Source organism: Numenius arquata, chromosome 8 (assembly GCF_964106895.1).
Source record: "Numenius arquata chromosome 8, bNumArq3.hap1.1, whole genome shotgun sequence".
In the NCBI taxonomy this organism is placed as follows: Eukaryota; Metazoa; Chordata; class Aves; order Charadriiformes; family Scolopacidae; genus Numenius; species Numenius arquata.
In genome coordinates, this window is record NC_133583.1 from 40478141 (window position 1) to 40505524 (window position 27384).

General features: G+C 36.5%; 1 protein-coding gene across 7 annotated transcripts in view; it reads left to right on the forward strand.

Moving 5' to 3' along the window:
- OLFM3 (olfactomedin 3) overlaps positions 1-27384 on the forward strand; it is a 60328-nt gene that overhangs the window by 13893 nt on the left and 19051 nt on the right. Inside the window, exons 1-2 of one of the 7 annotated variants that reach the window (XM_074151432.1) lie at positions 22425-22462; positions 23314-23332. The exons of 1 other annotated variant lie outside the window; for it this stretch is intronic. Coding sequence is in view for 5 of the 6 variants with exons in the window: in XM_074151427.1 (XP_074007528.1) it covers positions 24128-24300 (173 nt within the window). In the remaining variant the exon portion in view is untranslated. Of the gene's footprint in view, positions 1-22424; positions 22463-23313; positions 23333-24123; positions 24301-26958; positions 26983-27384 lie in introns of those variants that run through there. 5 more of the 7 variants (XM_074151426.1, XM_074151429.1, XM_074151427.1 and 2 more) reach the window with 5 other exon arrangements.

The window sequence follows — 27384 nt, forward strand, 5'->3', positions numbered from 1 at the left end:
TCCTTCTTTGAATTCAGAGCATTTTAGAATCGGCAACATCCTGTTAGAGATATCTTTATGCTAAACAGGGCACATCCTCCCCATTTCTGCACTTCTGTTTTCATTAGGACCACTGTGCTCAGACCTACAATCATTGGTGCTGGGGGAATTCTTGCCTGACAAAATGACAGGGCTGATTCCACAGTATAAGTGAGTGCCATGATGTCTATGCCTTACAAGACTCTACTTGAAGATTAACTTCCTTGAAGAGTAACTGTCTGAAAGGCCAAAGATAACATTGGAAGCAATGAGAACTTCAGAATAAATTCTTAAATGCTCAACTGTGGAAACAGACTATACCACTGCTGACTTCTAAAAGGGACCTCTAAAGCCAATTCAGAGCTACATTCTAGACCACCTGCACTGTTTACCTTGAGGCATGCCAGAGGAAAACCTTTCCAGCAAACCACTGTACAGTCATGTACCCAGTTGCAGTATGGACATTACCATATCCAGGCAGCTTAGGTGTAGCACAGAGGGAGCCAAACAGGCTTAAGAACAACTGCATATATATATATACGTATTGCTGGGCTGTAGTCTTCTTCTGTTGAGAGGGAAGCATATCATCATTTTCACTGGGTCTTTCTTCTCCTTAATTTTTTGCACCACTGATTCCGAAGTGAGAACCAGCACAATCGGTATTGTTTCTGGTACATTCCCCTTACAAAATCTGCTTTCTACAAGCAAAACATCTCTTGGTGACAAAGACTGCCTCTAGACTGAGCAGTAGATACATGCTAGGGTACAGCTGGAGGCTTGATTTGTTCATTGTCCAGTCAGGGTCAGTGGGCACTGGGACTTCTTTGCAGCTCTCCTTCTTGGGTTTGTCTCCCACTGAAGCCGAGGTACAGGGGAACCTAGTTAGGTGCCCATAACTAGCCTTAGGTGGGCTTATAGCCAAAGCCTGTACCCAGAGCTAGTAGCTTGCAAGCACTCTCAAGACCCCAAACTTACAAAATCAGAGCTGAGCAGATAAATGCATCCAAATACTACTTTTGCTACTTCAGTTGTCACATGGCACAAAAATTGTTTCTTCTGAATTGTGTTGTTTGGAACAATGCCTATGTTATTAATGCTGAATGCATAAGATATGGTCCTTATAGGATAAAGTACAAAATCAATCTCAAATGAATAGACTGTGATATTGTGATAGCTTGTGAAGGGAAGAAGTATGGCAATAATAAGGACTTAGCGGAAGGTGCTAAATAGCAGGCACATTGTGCAAAATGTACAAGGTATTCTGAAAAGTGGAAAGAATAGGCTTAGGAAGGAAAGATAACAGGAAACCCAAATGACATGATGTGAGATTAAAATAAATAATTCTACTGGGAACACCCTGGAAACACTGAAAATGGAAATATCTGAAAAAACATTATGATATCTTGAGTAATATTTTGTCTTTCATAAAAGTACTGACCTATTAATAAAAGAGCATATTAAAATAAGACTAACAGTACCAAAGTAGATTGTGACTGGGATATATTTCATTAAAAAATACACTGCTGTTTGCCTAAAGAAAGTCCTATGGCTGTACCTCCCACTGCCTTCCACCAAGGACAAAACCAAGAGATCTCCAACTAAAAAGCTGAGGTCACTGCAGCAAAGCTGGGTTCATTTCTCACTTGCAGCATCAACCAGTTGTGAGTTAGAATGTTAGCATATCTGTGACCAGATTAGTGGGCCTATGCCTGCCAAAGATTATCTCTTAATGGACAGGCACAGCAGTGCAAGATGCCTATGAAGAAAATGAGGATGAAAAAGATTAAATGATTTAGCATTTTTCTTTCCTAATGCACTGTCCTTGGTATATAGAAAGGAAAATAGAAATAATATCTTCCACAAATAGTCATTCCAGTTTTTAAACACATGTAGGTTAAAAATTACTCCTTTTCCCGCAAGCAAAGCGGGTGACAGAGGAGAATGTTAGGTGAATATTGTAATATATTTTTGAATATGAGTTTATAATTTGTACTTGTATTTGTACAGGATAACAAATTTTGCCTACTCATTTAAGAAATGCCAATATATTTTATGGCTTATCAATCCAAAGTAGCTCAAATTTTAGTATTCAGGTTTGTGAATTATTCATAGAACAGCTACACACCAGGAACTATTTATAGAAATGTTGCTGAAAATAGTACTGTCTGTAGACTGATTCTAGTAAAAGAGGAAGCTAATTTTGTTAAATTGTTTAGATCGAATTATCTGCTTAGCCTTATTATTAAGTATACAGTGCAGTCTATTTTTAACTATGCGATGGGGTGCTCAGCACTTCTCAGAAGAGTATGACAGCCCGGCACATTCCACTGCTGCAATCTTTTTTCCCAGTTCTTCACACTCAGATTCAGTCCCTACTGTTTACAACAAAACCACCCAGAATTAAGTAATGCTTAAAAAGCAGTATCTGTTTCACTGATTGCTGGGAAGAAGAAATATATGCTCCTGTTGTACTTTTTAGAAAGTAATTCCACACAATTATGAAAAATTAGAGAAAATAGGCAAGGGATCTGTGACTCATTGTATAGACCCAAGGCTAAAAAGAGAAAGAAAGAGATCAGTCACTGAAGCCTTACATAAGAATATTAAGTACTATTCAATGGCAGGGAATAGTAAAAGACTAAGAGAAGATTGATTTTCCTTCAACATATGTCTGAGAAATGTGTCAGAAAGCAAACAAAGCAAGGAATAAGCTACTATATATTTGAAACAGACTCCTACACAATGTGATTTACAGCTGTTCTCAGGTTTTATCACTCTTTAGCTAGCCATTAGTCTCAAGTAGTTTGCAACAAAGAAAAAAAGCTCTTTCCTACTAGTTTTATATTTCTTGCAACATCATTTGCTAGATTTTGAAGTCATTTACTCATATCTTTAAATAATGAGCACAATGACATAAATGCATTTTGAAGAATAAGGGGGGAAATGACATGCATGGATTTAAAAATATTTTTTCAGTTTTATTTGCTTAATTTTTTTACTATAAACATATAGATCTTTGCAAGATGGATCTATATAGATAGACAGATGGATGTGCATCAATACAAGTCATCTTATTAGTTGTCATCATAAACGAAATTATCAATACTATTCGAAGGTGAGATTGCATTTTCTATGCTGCTACCAAGACAGGAAATAGTATTTCTAACTCTTAGTATTCTCTCACATTGTACTAAGACTTAAGCAAATATTATCAGGATATATCACTAAGATTTAAAAAAACAAAACAAAACACAAAAAACCGCTAGTATCATCCATACTTACACTTTCACTTTGTTCATTTTCAAGACCATTTTTGGTATTAGATTTTCAATAGTGTAGATATACATAGAATTCTAAAGTTGTGCGCTTAATTATTTTCAGAAATTCATATTCTTAAATTCAAACAAGTATTTACACTAGAAATACTGTCAGGATTCAAAAAATAAGCACATATGACTAATGTGACTGGTCAAACCATATATACTGGAATGTAGTTTGCTTTCAGAGACAGATTTGTAACAAAACTTCAAGGCAAGGTTTCAAGTGGGTCAATACCACAGCTTTTGGCAAAGACATTTGAGGACATCAGTCTGGTTTCAGTTACTTTGTGGTTAGACAACAAGGCCACATGATATTCTCTGCAAACATTCTGCCCAGCTCCAACAGTTGTCTTTCTGATAGGTAACAGATGGAGTATACACCTCCAGAAGGTTGTACCCAGAACTTCATGAGACCTAATAGCCTTTCAGTAATATAAAAAATGCTACTAAAGCTTCTTAAGGCAATGCCCGCGTATTCTTGTCTATCTGGGAAACAAATATTGTGCTGTAGGCTTACTATGAATATATAATTATGAATGGATCCAGTGTATGGATTTGCTTTGAACTCTACTATTGAAGTAAATCTTTCATTGTGTTCCTGGGAACTTCTAACATCCTGGGAACATAACTGGGAACATCCTCTTCTGTTTCTGTCAAGATTTTTTTCTTTTGAGGAAATAATACAGTAGGCAGAAGAAACAACAGATAACTTCCATATGAGAAAGACTACAGAGTAAACAAGATGGCTGGTATTATGGGTTTCACAAGGGATTTGTATATCGCAATCTCAAGGCAATAAATTTCCTTATTCTATAAGTCTGAGGTACAATTAAGAAGCTTTAGGACACCCCAGGCAATGTTTCTGCTCAAGGATAAATGCAGCAGCAAACAATATCTGCACTGCAGCAGGGAAACAGAGGCAAAGACTAAGACTTGACTTCTGACCAAAGAACAGCAGAGAGGTATCTGATCCTAAAAGTTTTGTCTTACAGAACTGGTTTACAGTTTTTATTTATTCATGCTGCAGAGTTACAAAGACATTTTATCAGAAAAATACAATCACACTGCACTCCAAGTCCTTAGGGAAAAGAATGATCATTTTTTTTCCTATTTCAGTACTCTATTTTCCTTTACTGCCTGAAAAAACAAAACAAAACAAAACCCTTTTTGAAAGTTTCCCCAAGTTTGGATTTCTTAGATATTTTTGCTGTGCCATTTTCAAAGATTCATGAAAGGGAAAAAGAAACTTCTGAAACTGAGAACTGTAAAAGCCAATAAAAGCTGCAGGAAAGCGAGAATGGGAATTAAAGTTAATTTCTTCATTTAATACTGGATAAAGCGATTGTGCTTTAAGGGAAAGAACAATCCACAGCAGATCAATGCAGGCAGCACATTGCTTGGTTGATTCTGTGGACTCCAGATATTTTGAAAGAACAAAACAGAATTATACTGAGGATGCCAGAACTTGTAACCCTTCTGATAAGCCCTTTTGCTTTGGCCAGTCAGGTTGTGTATCATGCACAAGGATAGCATAAAATTACCTTAACTCTGGTCTCTACTTGTAACTGAGAGACGCTGCAGCCCCTGAGCACTATCAGAAGTCAGACATGCAGAATTATACCAGTTGAGGATCTGACTCTAACTAAATTTTTTGTCATAATTTTGTGGTGTTACGGAGTCCTAGAGTAATTACCAGCTATGCCTGGGCCTGACACTCACACAGCACTAAAAAGCTAGGGAGATGAGACAGAACCTGGCCACCATTATTTGACATCCTTGCCCCCATTTTCTCCTTCCCTCCTCCTCACTAAAGGAATCCTAAGCTGAAATAACAAGACCTTTTTTTAGGGTCATTTCTGTCACCAGAGGTTCTCAGAGAAGTCAAGCTGAGTCAGGAGCTGGACCCATTCTAGTCCTAAAGAGAAGTCTAACTGCGTTACGCACAGTGGAATTCTCAGTTGCCTTTTCTCCTCTGCTTGAAAGATTTTTAACAAAGGAAGGCATACCACTATTTACTCCCTGTTCATCGTTAGCTATGTAAAACTGCTGCATAAATATTTCATTCTGATAAGACCTTAATAGTCAAATAAATCAGCATATTCAAACAAACATGTCCATTATTATAGGTTGCTCTGAGCTGATCAGGCATGTATTAAGATATTTTTTTTCCCCCAGACAAGAAACAGAATTGTTATGCTTTGGAAAGGATAGATCACCCTGAATTTTTTCATTCTGTTTATCTGGTGAACCAATGAGCAAAAGCAATGTCCAGAGAACAAAATTCTGACATCCCTTAAAATGGCTTAAACAAGATATTATTTTTAAAACAGTCACTTCAGGTTTACTCCTAGATATCAAATGACACAATGGGGCTCAGTACTTTTTGAGAAGGCAGCTAAACTTCCATAGTACAATGGCATTTAATAGTCAGAGTTACCACTAACAACCACCTTAAGGTAAGCACAGAGTTGCATTTCATACACAGAAAGGCCTGTGGAGCTAAGCATCATCTGTTCTCGGTAAGGATTTTGCTCATCATTTGTCTGTTAGTTATCATGCAAACGCTGTTTTGTTATTTGCTAACACCAGGACTGGAAATCTACAAAACACAGATATGGTAGTATTGAATTCATGTCTTTCTTCAGCTCAATTTTCAGAGACTGTTTTGAGAGCAGTGCAATAGCGGAGTGTGAAAAACAGGATGATATTTTTTGTTTCTGTACACAGTGACAGACAACACAATTTCTTTTACCATGCACACTTGCAACCAAGTAATTATGTCTGGTGAACAGAAAATATGGAGCAAAATCCTTAATCCTTAGCCTGTCTAACTGAATAAGAATGTAGGGATTTAGCTCTACATAACAATTGCTTCACATTAATAATATACGATTACTTTTACCATGTTTAATGGTGAGATAATATATTGTCACCTAGTGTTTAGTATTTATTGTACCTAATCTAGAAACAGAGTGCATTTATGTGATGTTGTCTCGCACATGCACATATATTCTCCATAAATTGCAAAGTAGCGTATCGACATGCTACTGAGAGTTATACAGAAGGTATATTTATATCATATATAGGATATCCTTTTTATACCAAACCTTCAGCTTAGGGGCTAGGTTTCATCACAAGAGTATTCAACTGCAATCAAAAGATGTTACATTCAGTTCTACCTCTACTGCAGTCACTTCAGGGTTTTAGGAATTTAACTGTAGTTTCATATCCATGACAAGAAAAGACTGTTCATACCGTATGGGAGGTAACAGGATTTTAGAATTCCTCTTTCTTGCTAGGCTGGACTGACCATGTTAAAATACTGTAACATCCTTAGATTAAAGTCTCTGTCTAAATTAACATCTTTATTATTACTGAAGAGAAATTAAGGAGCAATTTGAAGGACTGAAATGGAAAAGAGTTCGCTCAGACTTGTTCTGGACTTAAATACTTAATATCTTTCTGTGAATTAAAATTTGGTTGAACAAAGAACCTGAGGTTGGATAACCTACAATTAACACATATGAAGTAGTTTTGTGGAGTCCTTCTGAGGAGCTTCTATGGCACTTGGGAGATGGCTGCCGCACTGCTGGGACAGCTTCTACCTCCATGGAGTTTCCACAGCACACCCATCAGGAAACCCTCACTGTAAGATTAGTCTACTCTTTACTGACTGAACCTGAAAAGATGAAAGTGCAGTAGAATTATTTGCCAAGTGACACAAATTGATCCCTTGTCCTTAATGAAAATTGTGTTCCAAACCCTTCAAGCTTTTCTAGTGTGTAAAGCGCAACTCATTTCCAGATGATCTAAGACCGTTTTTCCTCTCTTTATAAGATTAAGACTTTGTAAACTATATAGGTCATCTACCTCCAAATTATGCCCTGGGGATACAATTCTTAATGAATATTGGATTGTTTTACTATTACATGAGCAGCACAAAGAAAGAATTGTTTTCCCCTTTCCTCCCAAAGATGTTAACTTATTGCTATTAATATAATGAAGTATTTACTATTCTTGTCACACTGGCTCATTTGCATTGGCAGATATCTTGGGAAGAGAAGAGGCAAGCCTATATCCATTTTTGTATTCCTCCCTGCCTTGAAATTCTGTATAGCTCTCTGTGTGAAGAACAAAAGCACAGGACTCATTCTCCCTTAGTTTCCTCAGCAGTCACACAGCTGATTTCACAATGGAATGCTGAGTTCATAATGCTTCCAATGTTTCCCAAAATAAGGGAGAGAATGCTGTTTGTGTGTTTGATTTCAAATTATGAGAGATTTCAGGAATGTATACTCCTGTATCAACTGGAGGAGCAAGTGATCCAGACCTCAGCTTGGTTTTTAATGTTTCTTGCTCTTTCGATTCTTATTCCATCCCTGTTTACTAAAGGAATAATGTAGAAAAAATATTTGTAAAGCGACACAGGAGGGGCCCTTCCTTTGTTCACTCTGACACTTCCTTGGCATTTATTTTATTTCAGTTTGGCAGAATTATATTGCAGCTGTCTGGAAGCATCATTTAGTCTGTTATGAACTCTGCAGGAAGCATTTTTAGATTTGATTTTGTTGAGCCACCTCTGTTTTAGTAAGTTATTTCTAATTCATATGAGTCACATGAACCTGAAAGCTCCATTAACCTTCATTATGCCATTTCTGCAGTTCATAGTCTGAGCTCACATAAAAACACAAAGAAAAGATATACATGAACCAGGGTCTTAAAAACCATTAAAAATATATGAAGTGAACTATTGGTTTAAGGAGAAGCTGAAAGGCAGAGGTAGCTTACCTGTACTAAGATAGCAGTTGTTCTGTTTGACTGTTTTTAGCAGACCAGAGCCTACTCTATGGTTTCTGACTTCTGTGATTTGGTTTCTTGTCAGCTGTATCAGAAGAGCTCGCTTTCTGTCACTCTGCTGCCCTCTAAGAACATTGCTTATTTTAATGGCATTTTGGGGAATTTTTCCTCCCTTTATTCTCACATGAAAAGTGGAAAAGCCTTTTGGGTACTTCAGAAACTCTTCTCCTTCCCAGTTCACTCCCTCCACCCAGAAACAAATCTTGCGCTCCCTACTTTCATCAAAATTATCACAGAATCACAGAAAATAAACTACAGGTAGAAGCTCCAAAAGAGCACTATTCCTCCAAAACTGAATGATTTAACATATTTGCGTCATAAACTCTCAGCCCTGCATCATTGTAGAAATACAGCTGAAATTAATTACCTTTGAGTGCTTTATGCTGACAGAGGATGTCGTAAGACCTTTTTTTTTTTAAATGGGAAATGAACACATTTGTCTCAAACTAACAAAGACTTCAGGCCTTTCAGCTCTTCCCTTTTGCTCTGAAGTCTTCAAAATCACTTACTGAATTTATCATCTAAGCATTACAGAGTTCTCAGTCATAACTTGTAACTATGCATTGGGCTACCTCATGGAATGTGCAGTTGGGACTGATCAGATCTAAAATACTGTGCTACAGAAAAGAAAGGAAAAAAGCGATCACTATGAAAAGTGTCACAAATTACATGTGGCCTGAAGTTCAAGAATGTTATTCTGAACATAACTGACATGCCTTATGCTCCCTTTAGGCTTTAAGTCACTTCCAATTCATTAATTTCTGTTTTAGTGTTGCCTCAATTACAAAAGAAGATAGCTTATACAGTGTTTTTTTAAAAACACAGTATGAAGCGGTGACTTTCCTTCCGTTTCCCAGAAGAGTCTCTTAGAGTACTTATATTTCAACTGATAGAATGTTACTTGTATTAAAACTACCTCAGCCATTCTCACTGATTCATCTTCCCTCCTACAGTGCTGTGCAACGTCTTGGTCAGAACCGAAACACAATTAAATATCTTTAAAGTCAAAGGTATTTGATCATTTAACATTGCAAGTACCAACACGCTAATTGATGGAAATGATGACACATTTTTAGAAATTCATATTACATTTTACAAAACTCTTTAAAAAGTTGCAGTATGTTTCCCTCAATTCTAAGAGTTTTTTTTCCAATTCCTGTGAGTAGCCGATAATTTAAATATTACTTCAAGAGCAGAGACAGAACCTATATTCGCATTCTTGTGCATATTCCTATAATTACAGGATATCCACGAATTTGTGTCATAAGCAGGAAAAAATAAGTGCTGAAGTAACAATCAGTGGTTCCATAATGTGAAATAGGTTTTATTTCATAATTTCATTGATTAAATAGTGAACTTGTAGCAGGAAATTCTCCCCAGTTGTTGACTGGAAAGACGTTTCACAGGGTACTAGTCATAGGAGCTTTTAATCATAAGCATATTCCTTCGTGTTTCAGTAATACTAAATCAGACTTGGTTAGTGTGATTAATTCATGCATGGAATAAAAATCATCAAGAAGCACCACTGCATACAAGATTTTTAGTGATACGTGCACACTCCTCTATTATTGATAAAGAACTCAGAAGAAACAGTAACACACCAATCCTTTTCCTTTAAAGCTATCTCAGTGCTAGAGCCTCCCATTTCTGCTGCAATTTCCTAAAGATTACAGGTTCGCTTTTCAGGAACCGCTCACGTGTATCCAGTAAAAGACCAGAGGAGAAGGGCTAACATGATCATAAATCACTTGCAGTACCTGCAGTCTTGGTGTTGCCAGGAGAACCTGCTCATCATGACGTAATCAGAGCTGACTGAAGCCTGTGATGCCAACAAGTGATCGTCTCAGAGGTCCAGGAAGACACCGAGCAAGAGAGTCATATAACCCAGAGATCTTTTCACGCGAAGACGTCCTTTCTCAGCCAGCACAAGACAGCTACAGAGTCCTAAAGCATCCTAAAAGAAACCAGAAAGCATCTGTTTCTTGAATTATGTCAGCCTTAGTTCTTACTTTTTTGTTTCATTCTCCCTGTGAAAGAGGTCAATTTTCAGCTACGGTAGTTTTCTTTCAGTAGATTGTTAGCATATTACCTAGTAAGAACACCATATTAGACTGAGGAAAAATATTATTTAATAAATAAATAATAAATAAATAATAATATAATAAATAAATAATAAATAAAAGTAAACCCAAATACTCCCTGCCTCTCTTACTTCTTTACTTTGACTGTCCCTAGTCTGAAAGAGACAGAATTATCTATTAAATCTCAGGTTATTCTGTTACTGCATACATTTTCTTCTGGTTTAATATTTTATTTTGATTTGTATAATTCTATTTTCCTTCTTCTTCCCTACTTTCTCATTTAATCTTGTAAGTATTAGACCATGTAGTATTTTTGCTTTTTTCCTCTTTTACAATAGATTGCAGACAACTGTTTCCCAACCGAGAAATTATGTAAATTACAGTATGAATAGAGATTGTGAGTTGCCTTAGATTCTTCATAATTACTAAAGACTGACTTTTTGTAGGAACATAACTGTCTGTATAGAATGCTGGAAGGCTTTTATCCAAATGGTTACATTCATAACGCATAAAACAGTATACTATGTTATAGCTACATTGCAGTTCATACGCCTTTGGCATAAGTAACATTTTTAAGTAATATGAAATTTATCATCTGTCCTTCAATATCTGATAAACCACATTCTCCTTCAGGGGTGCTTTTCTTTTGCAGGATACTGATATTCCCAACTGTCAGACCTTTCAGTTTCCATTTCCTTTTTTAAGGGTCTGTGTGGTCATCTCAGCCACACTATTTTCTCCAGGGTGTCTCAGTGATGGGTAATATGTTTGATTATCTTCTCTACAGGTATCTAATATCTAAAATTTGAATTTTTTCACATATAGACTGCAGTTTTCTTTCTTTTTCTATTTGGTAAGTTCCTGGAGAATTGTTTTCTCTAATGGAGCAGCACTTGCATTTTGTGCTCTGAAACAATGTTGTTTCCAATTCATTACATAAGGAGAAATGAGGCATCTTGTGAAGTAAGTATTAGAATATGAAGTCAGAAAGTCTGCATTGCTAAGCCGGATTGGTCTTTGAGGAAATTGGATATTTCCACCCCACTAAAAAGCTATTATAACCACATTCTTTTGACTGCCAAGCAAGCTGCACTAGAGACTCCATTTGCTCCCTCCTTAATGCATCTTACTTCTAGTACCTCACTTTTGAGTCAAAGCAAGAGATTTTACCTCTTGTGAATCTCTTGCACTTCCTGATTCCCAACCTTCATTCCCATACTGATTTCACCAGATTCTAGCACTCTTGGCACGTCCTGGACAACATAAACTTGCAGCAACACAGGAACAAGATCTTCTGAATTAAACACTCATTCTTCCAAAGCCCAAAAGTGCAAAGAGGAAGAGTTAAAAAAATTAAATGTTTATATCTAGATAGCATTTGTAACCTTTATACGCTCAATCTTAGCTTTCCAGCTTTATCTCTAGAGCACAATGCAACCGAGGTAAAAGCTGAATTTTCTCATCTTCTATGTAAACCAGTCTTTTCCTGTCTCCTTCACTCTGCCTCCTTTCTGATGTATTCAGGGTACAAATGTCTACAATCCCACATTTCAGGCTTGAGAGAAGTACTCCATTCAAGGCTGCAGGAGTCAGACATACTTTCTTCTGTAATTATGATCAAGTCATTGTTATCTTAAACCACTTGAAGCAGTTTGCCTGGGCCTTACCTTTACCTCCATTTCATTTACTGTATGTTTCAAGTTAACAATATGCATTGAGAAAGGACAGCATCACAGAAATGAACTCATTTATATATATGATATATTGTTATATTTTGAAAGAAATATTTACATAACCAATATATTCTATGTTTCTCTGGGGCTGCTATCAGCTCAAGAGATTTATAGCCGTGACATTTCCCATACATCTGGGAATTCATAGCAGGAATGAAAGTCATCAAGGAACACTGCTTAGGACACTGCTTTGTGGTTTGCTATCTGTTCTAAACATACTGTACAGTCCAAAATTTACTTATAGGCAATCAATCATACCCTCAAGGAACTACTAGAAAAGTCCATACTAGGAAGGCTTGGACTGGAGCAAATCTAAGTCTACAGTCTGATACCTCAGCTTCTTAATACAGGTATCCTCTAGCTTCAACTCCTATGAAAGTATTTGACCATGCAAAGAAAGATGGAAAACCTGGAGCCAGAGGACAGAGTTCTGAAAAGAGATCCAGATCTGGGAATCTAATTCTGAAATCAATTGTTCTAAACCCAGAAAGGAAACTGTAGCACAGAAAACTAATACATGTTAAGGCAGTGTTCTTCATTCATGTATGTGCATAAGCCATGTAAAATTTTTAGGAAGAGGTCATATCATGTATTAAACCAATGGTTAGAGTTAGAGAAAAAGGTTTGCTAAAGGAAAAGTTTGGCAATTTATATCGCTTAAAAAGAACATAACCGTGAGTTCTGAAGAATCAAAAACACACAAGAACTGCAAACAGCTGCTTCTGTACAGCTCAGACATGTATCATAACAATAAATAAACATGAAAGACTGCCAGCAGCAAAACATTCGGTTAGATTTCAGGATAAAACAAGATTGCTTGAATATCCCCACTTAACTGTTTTTGTAGTCTGCTTTCCCAGGCTCTAGATCATTCCCATAGGCTGTTTTGCTTTTAGAGTATGGCTATATCCAGTACCCTATTAAACAACAAAGTAAGTATTTTTCAAGTCCCTATCAATTTTTGAAAAAAAAATTGAAGTGTCTAAGCTAGTATTTATTCTAAACCCTTTTAAAAGAGAATTTGGTGTTCAGCCCAAAATATCAATTCATGTTACTAATAAACCATTTAATTTATGTAAAGTGACTTGGTTGACAAGCTTTCTGTGGATCAAAAAGTCATTTGCAACCTAGGGACTTGTCTCTTTATCATATTAACAACTGATTAAAAGAAAGCATTCCAAAATGTTTCTTTTTGTATGAAAGTCATTTAAAAAAATCTCCAGTGATAAGTTTAATATTTTAAATTTATCACAGTATTTTAATTCATCATACTACAGATGAAAAAATGCACGTGTCACTATCTACTGAGTTTCCCTTAACTCATGAAATAACTCATCTGCATCCTTAGTACACTGAACAATGAATCAATAGAAATTAATCTATTCAAACTAAAAGAATGGTAATATACCTCTTTTGCAAATCATGCAAGTCATGCTTTGACTTTAAACCGTTTTTGATTATTTGACTGTAATGAGTGAAAAACATTTGCAAAGTGACTTTCATTTAATTAAGTTACTCCAGAGCTAAAATTTAGCACTTTATTTTAAAACTTCACTTAAATTCTTCTAGGAAAACATGAAATAGATTCAAACTGGGTTTTGTTAAAGTGCCCTTCAGGAAATGACTTGTATTATCTGTAAAACGTGCATGTGGTAGTAAAAGAAAAAGAGCTCCCAATGGAGATAATTTAGAAGAGTATTAACAGTCTTCAGCCTCAAGTGGTCATCCTTTGCATCAGATTTAAAATCTGCAGAAGTCTGTTTCCTAAACAGTATAAATAGGAGAGAAGCTGCAAAAAGCTAATTATTGGTTTATTGGGTTTTCTTTCTATTGACAAAGCCAGCTTATTTAAAATTATCTGTTAGTGTCTATCCATTAGGCAAGTTTTCTTGTTATTACTGACTGCACGCTGATAAAGTCATGCAGTAATATTTCTGCTTTCCTTGCTCATTTGACCCTTTCCTTCCCCTTTGACTGCAAGAAGGCTTATGAGAAATAAGAACACAGGCAGCAGGCATTTCCCTACAGCAGCCACCTTTTCAATCTAGAGAATGTATTTTCACCTTTTTTTTTTTTCCACATTATATGTTACATTAAAGAAAAACACCACCTAATTCTTGCAAATAGCCCTACAGCATCCCATCTGGCCCCAAAAAAGACAAATATTTTCCCTAAGCACTGACTGAGGTGAGTTCCATCTGGAATCACTTTTCTCCTTATTTGTGACAGATTGACTATGTGCTATATTCATAAGAAAACAAATAAACAATAATTTGCTAGCTCATCAAAAGCAAAAAGTCAATAAAAAAGTAGTGTATGTGAAATGCAGTTGCTTCAGCTTCCCACTTTTGAGCTCTGTGATATTTTCTTCAGCATCTTCCTATTTCTGTGAAACCATCTCACTTTTTATAGATTTTAAATCTTTTTATCCTATTTATAAAATTAAAAACTGATTTCCAAGGCTAACAATTATCGTCCTCAGTGCTTTCTTATTGCCATTTAATTGCCTTAACTCTACCAACATTTTGACAAATTGGCCAAGACGTATCCATTTTTTTCCAGTTTCATGTTAATAGTTTTTACTTTCATGGTTTAACCTCTTGGTGCTTTTAAAAAGTCAATGTGTAGTTGGTAGTATGTTCAACACCAGAAGATCTCAACCTTGGCTAGGAACACACTAATGCAAGACAAAATTCAGAACAAATTTTTCATAATTACTTCTCATAATTTTTCATTATTTTTCTCATAATTATTTCTGCATTAAACTGCTTAAGCAGCAGAATGGCAAGTCACACCCCTTAACAGGAAGAGCATCTTGCCTGCAACTTGCAGGTAATTTTATTAGGCTTCAAATAATCACTAGGGGCTGGGAACAGAAGCTTGGACTTTCAAAAGTGACACCCAAATTCCTTATCCATGAAGAGCTTCAGTTCCTATCAGCGTACCAGCCCTTAGCACCCTGCAGAGGGCAGCACCCATCCCTCACAAGGATGGTCCTTGCTCAGCCACCCAGAGCCTTACACATCTGTTTTGATAATCTCAGTAGGGAAAAAAAAACCACACCAGGGAAAAGGGCAAGCTTCATAAAAATGAGTAATTGAATCCTTTAAAATGAAATATGTTTTAAAACTTTTATTTCTGTTCTGTAAAATATAAACTGAAAAATGGCAGATAGAAAAATATTATGTCATAATTTCAGAGGTCTGTAAGAGACACAGTATTATTTTTCTACAAGTAATGCAATTTTGATACGTTTACAAATAAATATATTTAATTCTTCTTAGCATTATTCAAATCAGAAACTTTCAGGATTGTTACGGCCTTGTAAAATAACAAATGTTTGCTTTCTATACCATTATTTAAACATAACATATTATGTTACAGCATCTTTGATTTCAGATCATGCTTTGGTGGCATATACAGGGACTATTTTACCCACTACTGAAATGCAGCCATCTCTGAGGTGAAAGACAGCTCCTGTTTAATTGTACTGAAAGCACTATACAGCATTTAGAACAGATTACAGTATCCAACTGAAACTACAGGAAGCATTTTGCTAGACATAACATATCTAACTCTACTGGAATTTGGCCACAGCATTCTGTCTTGCAGGAAAGATCACCCGTGGAATTTTCTCAATATTCACTTATACTCCTTGTATGCTTTCATCTCTGTTTAAACTAGTTCTTCCAGAATGGCATTGAGAAACAATATGTATTATAAATGGATTCACTTGCAATGAGACACATTCACAAAATCTTATTTTTTGAAGATTTTTCAGGAAGCACATATAGTGCTTCCTGAACAGCCACATAATTTTCTTTCTTGGTCTAGGTCTTTCTTCCTACTGAAAGAGTGATTCACATCTCAGACAGGAAATGTTGTCAATGCCACTGTTGTTAGAAAATGCTAACAGGAAGATGCTACAGCCTTTAAATGTCATTATCAGTGCCATGCTGGTTGAACAGCCTTTGTGGTGTCAGACTACTGGAAGTAAGCACTAGTTTAGATTTCTGAGGAATTTTCCCTATTTCATCCTTATAGACGATATGACAGGTATATGGTAGCAGAGGGAATCACTATGACATGACAGTTTGAGAAGACTTGCCAAAAGAATGTATGAGACATGGCGGGATGAAGGGCAAGTCAATAGGATAACCCTCTTCGTTTCACTTTTTCATTAGTCGGTTTATAGAATCTTGACAACTATCTGCATCGGGACATAAAAGAAGGATAAAGCCAAGTGTTTCTGTAATGCAAAGCTGTTTAATTTACAAAGACGTGTTTGCCAAAATACAGCAGAAATCAAACAACAGTAGATGGTTCCTTTGCTCTCAGTTCCAAAGACAGCACTTCGCCAAATGTGAATACAACCATGCTACTAAATAAAAATGAGATGAGCTGCTCTCTGGACCCAGAAGCACAGCACCTTTCCACACACTGAAACTACTGTCTACTCCTGAAATGCTGCATCTGTGTCCAAACCATCTAACTCTGAACCATGCCCAGGCATAAAAAGAAAAGATAATCAGGTAGTGTGTTAATAACAAGCAGTATTCTTTGCTATGGGCCAGTGTCCAATCCCATGCCCCAGCCCTGTTGTATTTAGGAGTACAGACATAGCTCAATAGTCTTTCCCCAAAGCCAAAATTCCCCTTTTACAGGGAATTTTATTTTACAAACCCTTTTGACCTTCTTCATTTCTGTCTTTTTCTCACTCACAAAGATTCAAGAAGATTTTAAAAAGGGACTTAAAAAAAATTACCTGTGGCTATTAAATGTGACAATCCCCAGACAACCTCTAGTTTAGGGGTCTGTAACCACTGACTGCCAAAAGCTGTAAGCGTAGATTAACCAGAGGAAGGTTCAGTTATACTGGCCATTTTCACAGAGTCTAAATGGACTTTTGTTCTAAGAATCTTTTGTCTCTGTTTTCTGATATCTAGTTGCAGTCAGAGCCAGCTGAAACCACTTATTTTATTAAATTTCAACAGAATTCACTGATTTTCATGGCTCAAGCTCTACTCCAGGAGTATAAATGATCTAAATTCATGGTGAATTTCAGCTTCTAGACATCTTGGAAGAACCAAGTTTCTTTTTAAATTTATCCACAATGAAAGCCAGCTCACCTGCCTCACCTTCCATCAACAGAATAATATGTATTTTGAGTATGGAAAAAAAGATAAAATTACACATGGTTAAAAACCTTAAACATGAGAATTGCTCCAGGAGGAATTACGCATAAATCCTTATATCCAATCCATACAGTTTTCAAAAGAACATGGAAACTGCAGTACCGTGCGATGCGCAACCAATCCCAGACCCAGAACCATCCAACATTGCACCCTGCCATTATGGGGATGTTCATAGCATGAGGAGGGATGCCAGGATCCTCCAAAAGCATGCAGATTCCCAGCCTCTGTTGAATCAAAAAAGACTGCAAAATCTTCAGTCATTCTCTATGAAATAGATATCTCTTTATATTTCAGAAAAGAAGCTTTTTGAGTAACCATGAATAACCTTGATTACCCAGAGAAATAATGAGGACAGAATATAAAAGGGTGATCTTCCTAAACTCTTTTTCTCCCATTAGATCTCTCATCATATCACACATTTGAGGGAAAAGCTTATGAGGTTTTACTGAGTATCTGATATAAATGTTACTGAAAATAAAAATGGCAGGAAATCAACTGAAGAAGTGTTTGTTTTTATTTCAGTTAGTCCTTCCCCGCCCATTTATTTTGCCCAGCTGTTTCAATTAACTGCAAACTTTCCTAAAGCACACCAGCCAGCCTGCTTCTAGTTTCAGGTAATTCTCATCTTGAAATAAGCCCACTGTAGACGCACTATTTTGTTACTCTGTACACTTGGGAACAGTTAACAGCCAAACACAAGAGAATAGGTGGCAAAAAAACCCATGAAAATGCTAAGAACAACATCTTCCTTCTTTCAAAGAAAGCTCCATAACGCCTGAAAAATGAACAACAGATAGCTAAGACCACTTCAGAAAGAATGTCACCTCAACAACATTGGTATAGAAGCATGTAGCGAACAACAGACTTTAAAAATCCCTTGCTCAGTAGTTTTACTCTCAGTGGAGACGCCTGGCTGAAGAATGTGACTCTGTATGCTCAGATGAGCTGGTGAAAGGATATTCTCTAGAAAGGGCACATACCTCTCAATCTGCTCTGACAAAAAAACTGGATATTACTACTCACAAGTAACACCACAAAGCCAGAGGGATTTGCTGAATAAAAACAGAGAGTTATATGAAAAAGCAAATGTTTTCTCAGTGTTTCTAAATTCAGAGAATTGGAACTGAACTGAAAGGGCAAAGATGTACTTGCTCGGTCCACCTGAGCTCTATGAATTTTAATTACTATTCAGATTCTGAGAACTTTGCTTTATACATGCATTAACCTTATGTGAATAAATAACATTGCTCAGGAACATGACTAATGTACTGACATACATTTTTTAGATCAACGTACTACTGAGTCACCACTAGCATATATCACATGAAGAAAAAGAACTCTATGGAAGAACAACACTGTAACAAGGGAAGCTTTGACTTTTATGCATGAGCTTGCTTTCTAAACCTAACCCGTCAAAGTACAAACTCGGTGAGATTTGAGATTTAAGATTCCTGACTTTGCTCTGCTTCAAAGGAAGCTATTTAAGACATCTGAGTCATGAGTATGCAATTACTTTGATCTCTATCTCCATAAAATGCAAGGCTTTAGACAAAGCCTTTATAGCATTTACCCATGAACATGATTTTGAATTTTAAGTAATATTTAGGAATGACTAACACATTTTTTCTACATACATTAAATCAGCTGACATCAAGGTTAAGTGACTGCTGCTGAACTTCACCATTTCCTCTTTCTTACAATCACTGTTTCTTTTCCTCCTGTCAGGAGGTAATTAGACGTTTTTCATGCATTTATGTGTGTATGTTCACGTATTGCTGACTCTCAGGACATTTGCTTTGTTGATACTCCTAATACTGAATTAATTTTTATAGTAAAGAGATACCTTAGTTGTGATAATGTAACGTTAGGCTGTATTCTCTTTTACATTAGACTTTATTTAACCCAAATCAAAATGTAACAGGATCTCAAAGTGAAAGTAAATATCAGAGACTAGAAGAGCCTCAAACTTCTTATGTAAAAACAATAAATTAGTGCACTCATGCAATGCCTTAATAATACCTTTAATACCCCTAATAATTTATAATATAATAATTGAATATTACAGAACTGGCGTACAGTAACTCTGCTAACAACACTGAAATTGTTACAGATTCACATACTTGTATGTAAGATCAAAATATGGCATTTGTAGTCATTCCGTATCAATATTTTAGCAGTTACTGACTTTAGGAGTAGTTAACAATGAAAAAAGGAACTTATCATACCAGTAGAAATTTCAGGCTAGTAAAGAATAATGTTCAGATTTTAGAAATGCTATAGCTTTCTAGGTCTTGTTCTGAGCTACTTCATAGTGGTTTATCATAGACTAGAAATACGAAATTGCACCTTTTTTAAAAAAAAAAAAAGAGGAAAACAGAGCTGAAATGAAACACATCATAAGATTTTGTTTCTACTTCTGTGGCTTCTGGTAAGATCGTTATATATGCAATTTCAGATGAGTTTCTCACAAAAATATTCTACTATTTGCTTGCCAATTTTTGCTTTACCCAAATATATATGGCAAAATACAGCTGAAGTTCTAGTTCCTTGACAGAAAAGTTTTTTTGACATTTCTACAGATCTGATAAGAACACAAAGCAGAGTTCCAGTGAGTATTTCCCCAGTTCCACTTTGTCTTTTCAGATATGTCTTTTCAGAGACAGATGGATCCCACAGATATGTTCTCTCGCAATGCTAGTCTGTAGCAACTATTTGACAAATAGGTGCATGAAATGAGGAATATTGGATACACAGAATACTGACCATTACACTGAGCCAGTAACGTTCCTGTCTAGGGGGAAGGTGTAGCCTATGTAAACAAACCCAAGTTTAGCATTACATTTGCAGCGCTATAGGATACAGCTGCCACATTCTTACAGTCCTAGAAAAATGGTTTTGCAGCTTTCCAGTGTAAGCTACGCTGCTGTCAGTGCCTGGGCTAGGGCTGCATTAGCAGACTCGCATAAACCTCTACAACCTGCCATCATCCCCACACTGCTGTGCAAATATGCTTTAACACCCTTGTGCAGTTATAGGGGATCTAACTTCAGGACAATGAGGAATCCAGATACCAAATATATGGTAATTTTAAATTGTATAACCAGCCAGGAGTACTAGAGGGTTATCTCCTGCTACACTTTTTAAAGATATATCTAGCAGCAGTACTGTGTATCACACGTCAGCAGGTTTTCTCTATAGCAGGTAAATTAGTTGGAAGAAAATTAAGTTCTAAACTACATTAATGAATACTCTATCACAAGAATCAAGCAGCATGTCATCTGTTAGAAATAATCATAATAACCAAATAAACAGTGTTCTTTGCAGGAGCTGACAATACACTGGATTAAGGATAATCACCAGCAATTATTCATCCGGACTTCAGAAAAGCCTTTTATTGTCTTTTGAATGTACTTCATCCAAGGTTAAAACAGTCAGGAGGGGACAGATTATGGTCTTTTGTGGAACAGAAAATGTTTAAGAGAAGAAAAATATTAACAGCTGCAGTTCAATGTGGTAAAAAAAATATCTATCATGACTTTAAGGAAATGTGTTGGAACTGGGGGAATTAATGTGCTTATTAAACTTCTGAAAGAAGACAGGAACAAAAAAGATGATAAAACTAGTGAATGACAATCCTTTTTGTGTTAAGTCCAGAGAGGATGCTGAGGTACCTCAGAAGAACCCAATAAAACTAGACAATTATGCAACATTGCCAAATGTTACCTAATCTGTATCGAAAGTAATCAGTGGAGTTACTCAGGAAATTGATAAATTGCCAATGAAGTGTAACAGTTCAGCAAAACGCCTGACTCTTGATGTCATTCTGAACAGTTCAATATGCACATGTGTTCAGTGGACAACTTTGAGCCTATCTCCACAGAAACATGAACTCTGTTTCAAAGACTCAAACACCTCCACTCACTATGCCCTTCATCATGCTGAGGTAATGCCTGACCAACCTCTCAGTCTCAAGACACCATAGGGTCTTGCCACAGGGTCTCTGCCGTCAGAGAAATATACATAATGGTGACCATTACACAATCCAAGCTATAATGAGATTTATCTTCTAAAATACAGAAAATATGCTGAGGAAAACAGCTGCCATGACAGAACTGTGAAACACAGGAGTGCTTCTGAAGCTCTGGATCCAGCAGCACATCCCCATACCACCAGCCTGAAATGTGGCACATACCAGGCATCTTTGCACTCTGGTTTTCACAGTAAGGAAACCCTGATGCCCGGCTGGAGCCACTGTATTGCAGCAGTTGCTTACTCCAGACAAGTAGGAGGCCAAGGCCCTAGAACACCCCCAGAGGGTAAGCACAGACACCACTACAAAAGCCGATTTATGAAACCTAATGCTGCTATCGACTTCTTTGGAGCCAAGAGAACAACAGAAAGTAGAGTCACCACTGGCTCTCAAAAGATATTAACAGTGTTATGAGATTTAACAAAACTGAGTTATTTCATGGACTTGATTACTGTATTTGCAGTATTCAAATGCATTGATGAAGGGTTTTTTCTATTAAGTAGCTCAAAGTAATTCTGGTTGTTGGAAGTAGATGAAGGTTATCATTTTCCAAAAAAAAAGTTTTTCAATGGAAAATTGCAGATTTGGATTAAACACCAGCATTTCTCAAATTTGCAATCTAATCATGACTTCTAGTAAGTATGTTTTTCCACACAAGACATAGTTAAACTGTGGAACTCCATGCCAGTGGATGTTGTGCCTCCTAAAAGTACAGATGAGTTAAAAAGTTACTTGAGAAACTCATGGAAGAAAGCATCATGAAAGACTATCACGTACAAAGTTACAACCTCTGGCCTGGTAAATACTACAGTTTGCTGGAAGGTTACACCAAGAAAAATATTGCTGTATGTTTGTTCTCTTCTTACACTCCTCTTTCAAGCATCCACTGCTGGCCACTGCTGGAGAAAGGAGCTAAACAGATCATGGAGACTGATCCAGTGCAACATTTTTTCACTGGGATACTTTTTTTTGGAACTGAGCAAAAAGATCGTGTTTTCTTATTCAGACATCAGCATCATCAACTGTCAGTTCATATTCTGAAAGCAACCCAAGTTCTCTGGAGAAGATAGCCCTTTTGTGTTATTTTATCCCAGAAGTTTTGATATCAATTAGATAAAGAATGTGAAATAAGTCAAAAAGCACGCAAACAAGTGTGTGCATTCAACATGCTACAAGTAAATATAGCTACGACACATTTAGTATAATTGATTATCGCTTTCATATTTAGGTCTTTCACTGCAACGTCTATATATACAGAGAAGCAAGAAGCTTATTTTGCTGTGCAGAATCTGTATATAAGCAAATTTATATTCCTTCACTGGTTTCAAATGCATCTCTTCAGTGAATTCAGTTTTTTGAGTATTGGAAACATTTCACAGCTCACCTTACTGTGTTACTCCCAGAAAACATTTAATGTTTGGATACACAGAATTTCTCTCTGTATTCTATTGCTGGAAGACTCCTTAGTTTATATTAAGATTATGTAACAGCTCTCTGTTACTTCAATTTCTTTTAAAAAATTAATTTTCCACACGTCTTCATTAAACGACAAAGATTTATTGAAATAATTCTCAATGAACGTTGGAAGAGAAAAGTCTAGCCTGAATTTGGTGTACGTGCTCTGAGAATCTGAAAAACAGTTTGCAGGGTTTTACTAACTTTCATAAATGCATTCACGATCACACACTCCTATAAAAATGCTTCCCTTCAGTTTCACTACAAGTTTCCTTCATACAAACCACCAAAATTCCTTAAGAAAAATACAGTCTTTTAGAAGTAAATTCAGAAACAAAGTCCATGACTGCCTCTGGGAAAAATGCAGTAGTCTATCTCTTTGCAAACTTCTAAGCAAGCTCTCTCTAAAATAATTGCTGTTAGAAATCTTTGCTCAGCATTTCTTTTTTTAAAATAATTCTAAAAAAGTAAAACTACCCCAACGGCACAATGATTTCTACACTATTTTTTTTTCTGGTGCATTGGGTTTTTTTTTTTCTACACTTGCTAAATCTATGAAAAAAGGTAAATTGCTCCTGAACCTGAAGATAATTCTACCGCACAAGGAAACAGTGGATTTAACAGCAGATTAGAGCCAAAAGAAGTCTCAAAATCCTAAATGAGCAACCCACAATTTGTCTTCTGTTCCCATCCAAACGGCAACGAAGATATACTGAGTCTGCCAATCCTGCTCGTAATGCAATAACTCTCAGCGTAAAAACTTGTAAACTAACAAGAACACTGAGAAATGTGAATCTTTACTCCTTCAATATTCTTTTATGAACAACAAATATCTTAATAACAAGCTGTGCAAATTATAATGTCACTGATGTTTTTGATTTATGTAAGATCAACAAATCAAGAAAGGTTCAGAAAGGTTGCTGGTGTTTTCATGGGCAGGCTGCTGGTTCTCCCCTTTTCCCATCCACTTGGACAAGTCTGGAAATATATCTGGAAATAGACCTGAGCATATTTCTGCCAAAGAAGCGATGGGGAGTGGGGGGGTTATTTGTGTTTGGGTTTGTGATAGGGCTTTTGCATTTCAGACAGGAACACATACCACTCTGCAAGGACTGAACTAATTAAGTGCTAATTGACTCTCTAGCACCTATAAAGAGGTAATTCACCTATACCATCTCCCACTGGAAACTGCAATAATTATTAGCATAGAAAGGACTGCTTCTTTAGTGGTCAGCATAAGATAGTCATAAGTATTTGTTTGTAAGAGTGGAAAGACAGAGGGCAAATAAGGATAGGAGTGGTTTAAATGGATGATTAAATCTGGATAGCTTGATCTCCTTTCATGCTGTGGATGTTGTGTGCTGCAGTCACGCCTCTCACTGCCAGCCTGCACTGGGATGATAATCACTCACTATGAAAACTCATTAGCTCCACAGCAATGAGTCCTCCACTGCTGAAGCTTGGTGCTGTTCTTAGTACCATGGCAATGATCTCTAACTGGATGTCCCAAACTCTCCCATCTCTGGTAGGACTGAATACCACCAGAATAACCACTTCAGATACTCTAGTAAGTAGCTCTGATGTGTTGCAAGCCATCTTAATGCTGAAGTAGTATTTAAGTACCAGCAAAAGCTTTAGTTTGTTGCCTCTTTGTAAATCTCTTTTTAAGCTACTAATCTTCCTATCATCACTTAATGCATGCTTCTCTTTGGGCATCATAAAACTGCACATTAGTGAGCATGTTGTGGTCTTACTATGACAGGAAAGATTTTAAAATAGCATCCTTAAATATTTAAGAACAAATGCCTTCATCTTGAGCATGAAATGCTAAAAATAGTACAGCAATGTCATTTCATTTGTCTAGACTTTTTTTTCCTATGTTTACTGCTCAAAAAAATGTACTGCATTATTAAGAAAAAAATATCTGGCAGTAGGTTTCTTTTTGTCTGAATAATGGTTATATATTAGCTATTCACTACAATATGCAAGGGGTCTGATTCTTTCCTATTTTTCTTTATTAGAGTACAGTTAAGCAAGTAAATAGCTGTTAGAAACCAAATAAAATTGGTACTAGGAGGTTGGGTAGCAGAATTTTAGAAAGGCTGATATGGGAATAATACAAATGACACAAATATCACTTTGTATGGTTGATGCTTGTATACAGCAGCCTCTGTTAATGAAGACCTACAGAAAAGCTGTGATTAACTACTCATGAGAAGCCTAAATATGAAAGTAATACTTTAATTGCACGAGGGAACAGTATACTGCTACTCATAAATTAAACCAGAACACCGTTTTCCTAAATGTTTAGTAAAACACTCTGTGTATCTTTTTGTGTAACTGCAATCAGATGTTTACATAATAGTATGTTATGTAAAATGGAAATTTAACTATTTGTACAGTAGCTCACTATGCTCAGAACTTCGTTTTTTAGTTGTAACTAAAACTGATGAATTTACTGATCAACATTTAATTAACCGAACATATGCATGCAGGAAAAACATTACTGCAGAAAAACACTGCACTTAGACTTTAAATATTACTTAATTAATTAATTAAATGACATAAGAATTCTGTTGTGTTTTAGAGCAGCAAGAAGCTGAGAAGACAAGGAAAAGCTCTCTTATTTTCCTTAGATGTAACTTGTGCTCATTGAACTATAGTATATAATGCCAGTTCTGGTGGCAATATGATATTACAAGTAATGAAGTTCTCTATCACAAATCCAAGTTTAAAGTTGCAACTGAGTATCTAAGAGATGCGCGCTAGTTATAATAACACACAGACATATATATATCTATTTATACACACACACATATATATGTTTACATATATTAACAGGTTCAGATTCCAAGTAGTGTAAACTGTCATTCCCCCCCCTTGTTTACAACAGAGCACTGCTGATATAATTACCTCCTACGTATTATTTCAATAATGCTCTTTGCACAATTGAGTTGGAACTATATGCACATTTTGTGTTTCAAGGGGTAGGAGTGCCTTCAGAGCTGGGGAGACAATCATAAAAAACCCCAATTATCTGAGCCTGAAAATATCTGCCAAGTCAAAAAAACAAACAAACAAAAAAAAACCAACCAACCAAAGAAGCCCACTTCAATCATGTGGGGGTCTTTTTGCATACAACCAAGCACCCCAAATCTGCTACCTTTTTCTAAGCTTTAGATATTGGCTGAGAGACTTCATGCTGCAGGTGCTCAGTAATACTGAGGTCATCACTGACTGGTTTTTAACTGCCATCAAGAGTTATCCACTGGCAGCTTGTCCAGTGAACAGTGCAGCACATGCGCTTCTCCAGAAATTCTCTCCTAGCATATACACAGCTCATAAATTGTGTATATTGTACCAGGGAAAAGAAGAAAACTCCCCATTTCCTCCCTTCAGCTGGAAGAATTGTACAAGGAGGTGAGGCTGGGGCAATGGCCTCCTCTTTTCTGCTCTGTTACAGTCCCATGATTGAGACTGCAACACAAACTGAAAAATACTGTTTATATTTAAGCAACCATATTAAGTACACATACTGCCATTTGCCCTGTTACTATTAACAATGGCAGTAACTATGACAGTTTTATCAGAATATATAAAAGTGAAAAAATAAATCTTTTGGTGGTAAGTGAAGTGAGTCTGTAGCACAGCAGCCTGCCAAGGCAATGATCAATATTGGTCTTTGTAGGGACTCCTCTGTTTTCCCCAGATTTTCAAGAACTAGCAAAATTTATTATTGTTGCTATTCTCCAGTTGTTATGCTATTTTCTTGTTTACTAAGGCCTGTCAGCAGTAAGCCTGCATTTGAAGAGTAGATTCAGTAGCTTCTGTAAGGTTTTGATGCCTTCTAGCTCCTTCCCTGCACAGCACAGCAGCTTCTGCTTGAGGTAGAGATTAAATGTCAAGATGAAAAAATAAGAGCGAAAAAAAAAAAAAGCAAACTGCACCTACATACACGTGCTTGTTTTCCTCTGTGATCACTCATATTACCCATCCTAATTGATGAAGGAACCCTAGTGGCCCAAATACAGAGAACCACAGAATACCACAGAAACTGTAGCCTAAATTGTAGGAGCACTATGTGAGCACTTATTTATGCACAAGCAGCCAATAACCACTTGTATTGGGCCTGACAGTCTCTCACTGTGAGAAATATTTTCCCAAATAGCCGTTAGTTTTTAAAAATCAAGCTGTATGCTAGACACCATGAGAAAACAGCTGCCAATTTAATCAATAGTTTGGAGTTTTTAACTTAGATAAAGCCGAGAGACGCTCATGACATCATTCAAATATATAAGTACCTTTTGATAATACAGTCTGGATTATAATGGCTTTACTTTAGACTGCACATGATCCTGGTATCTCATCCATTCTCCACTGTAGAAAACTTACTTGAATGTAGTAAAACCAGTTGCTACCAATCTAAATGTAGCAGGTATAAGGCTCAAATATCACAATTTTTCATAAACTCATATTAAGAATTTCTGTTCTAAAGGAATTATAATCACAAGCTCTAGATTCCTGAATTTTAACAAAACTTCAGTTTCCTTGCTCTTGCATGACAACACCATCTGGGCATAAATTCTACAGAGAAGCATGGTCACTACTGGAGTGAATACTGTAGGCTCTACACTTCACAAGGGTTACCAGCCTTGACAGACTTCAGTTGTTCGAGCTTGCAATTTTAGTAGCTGA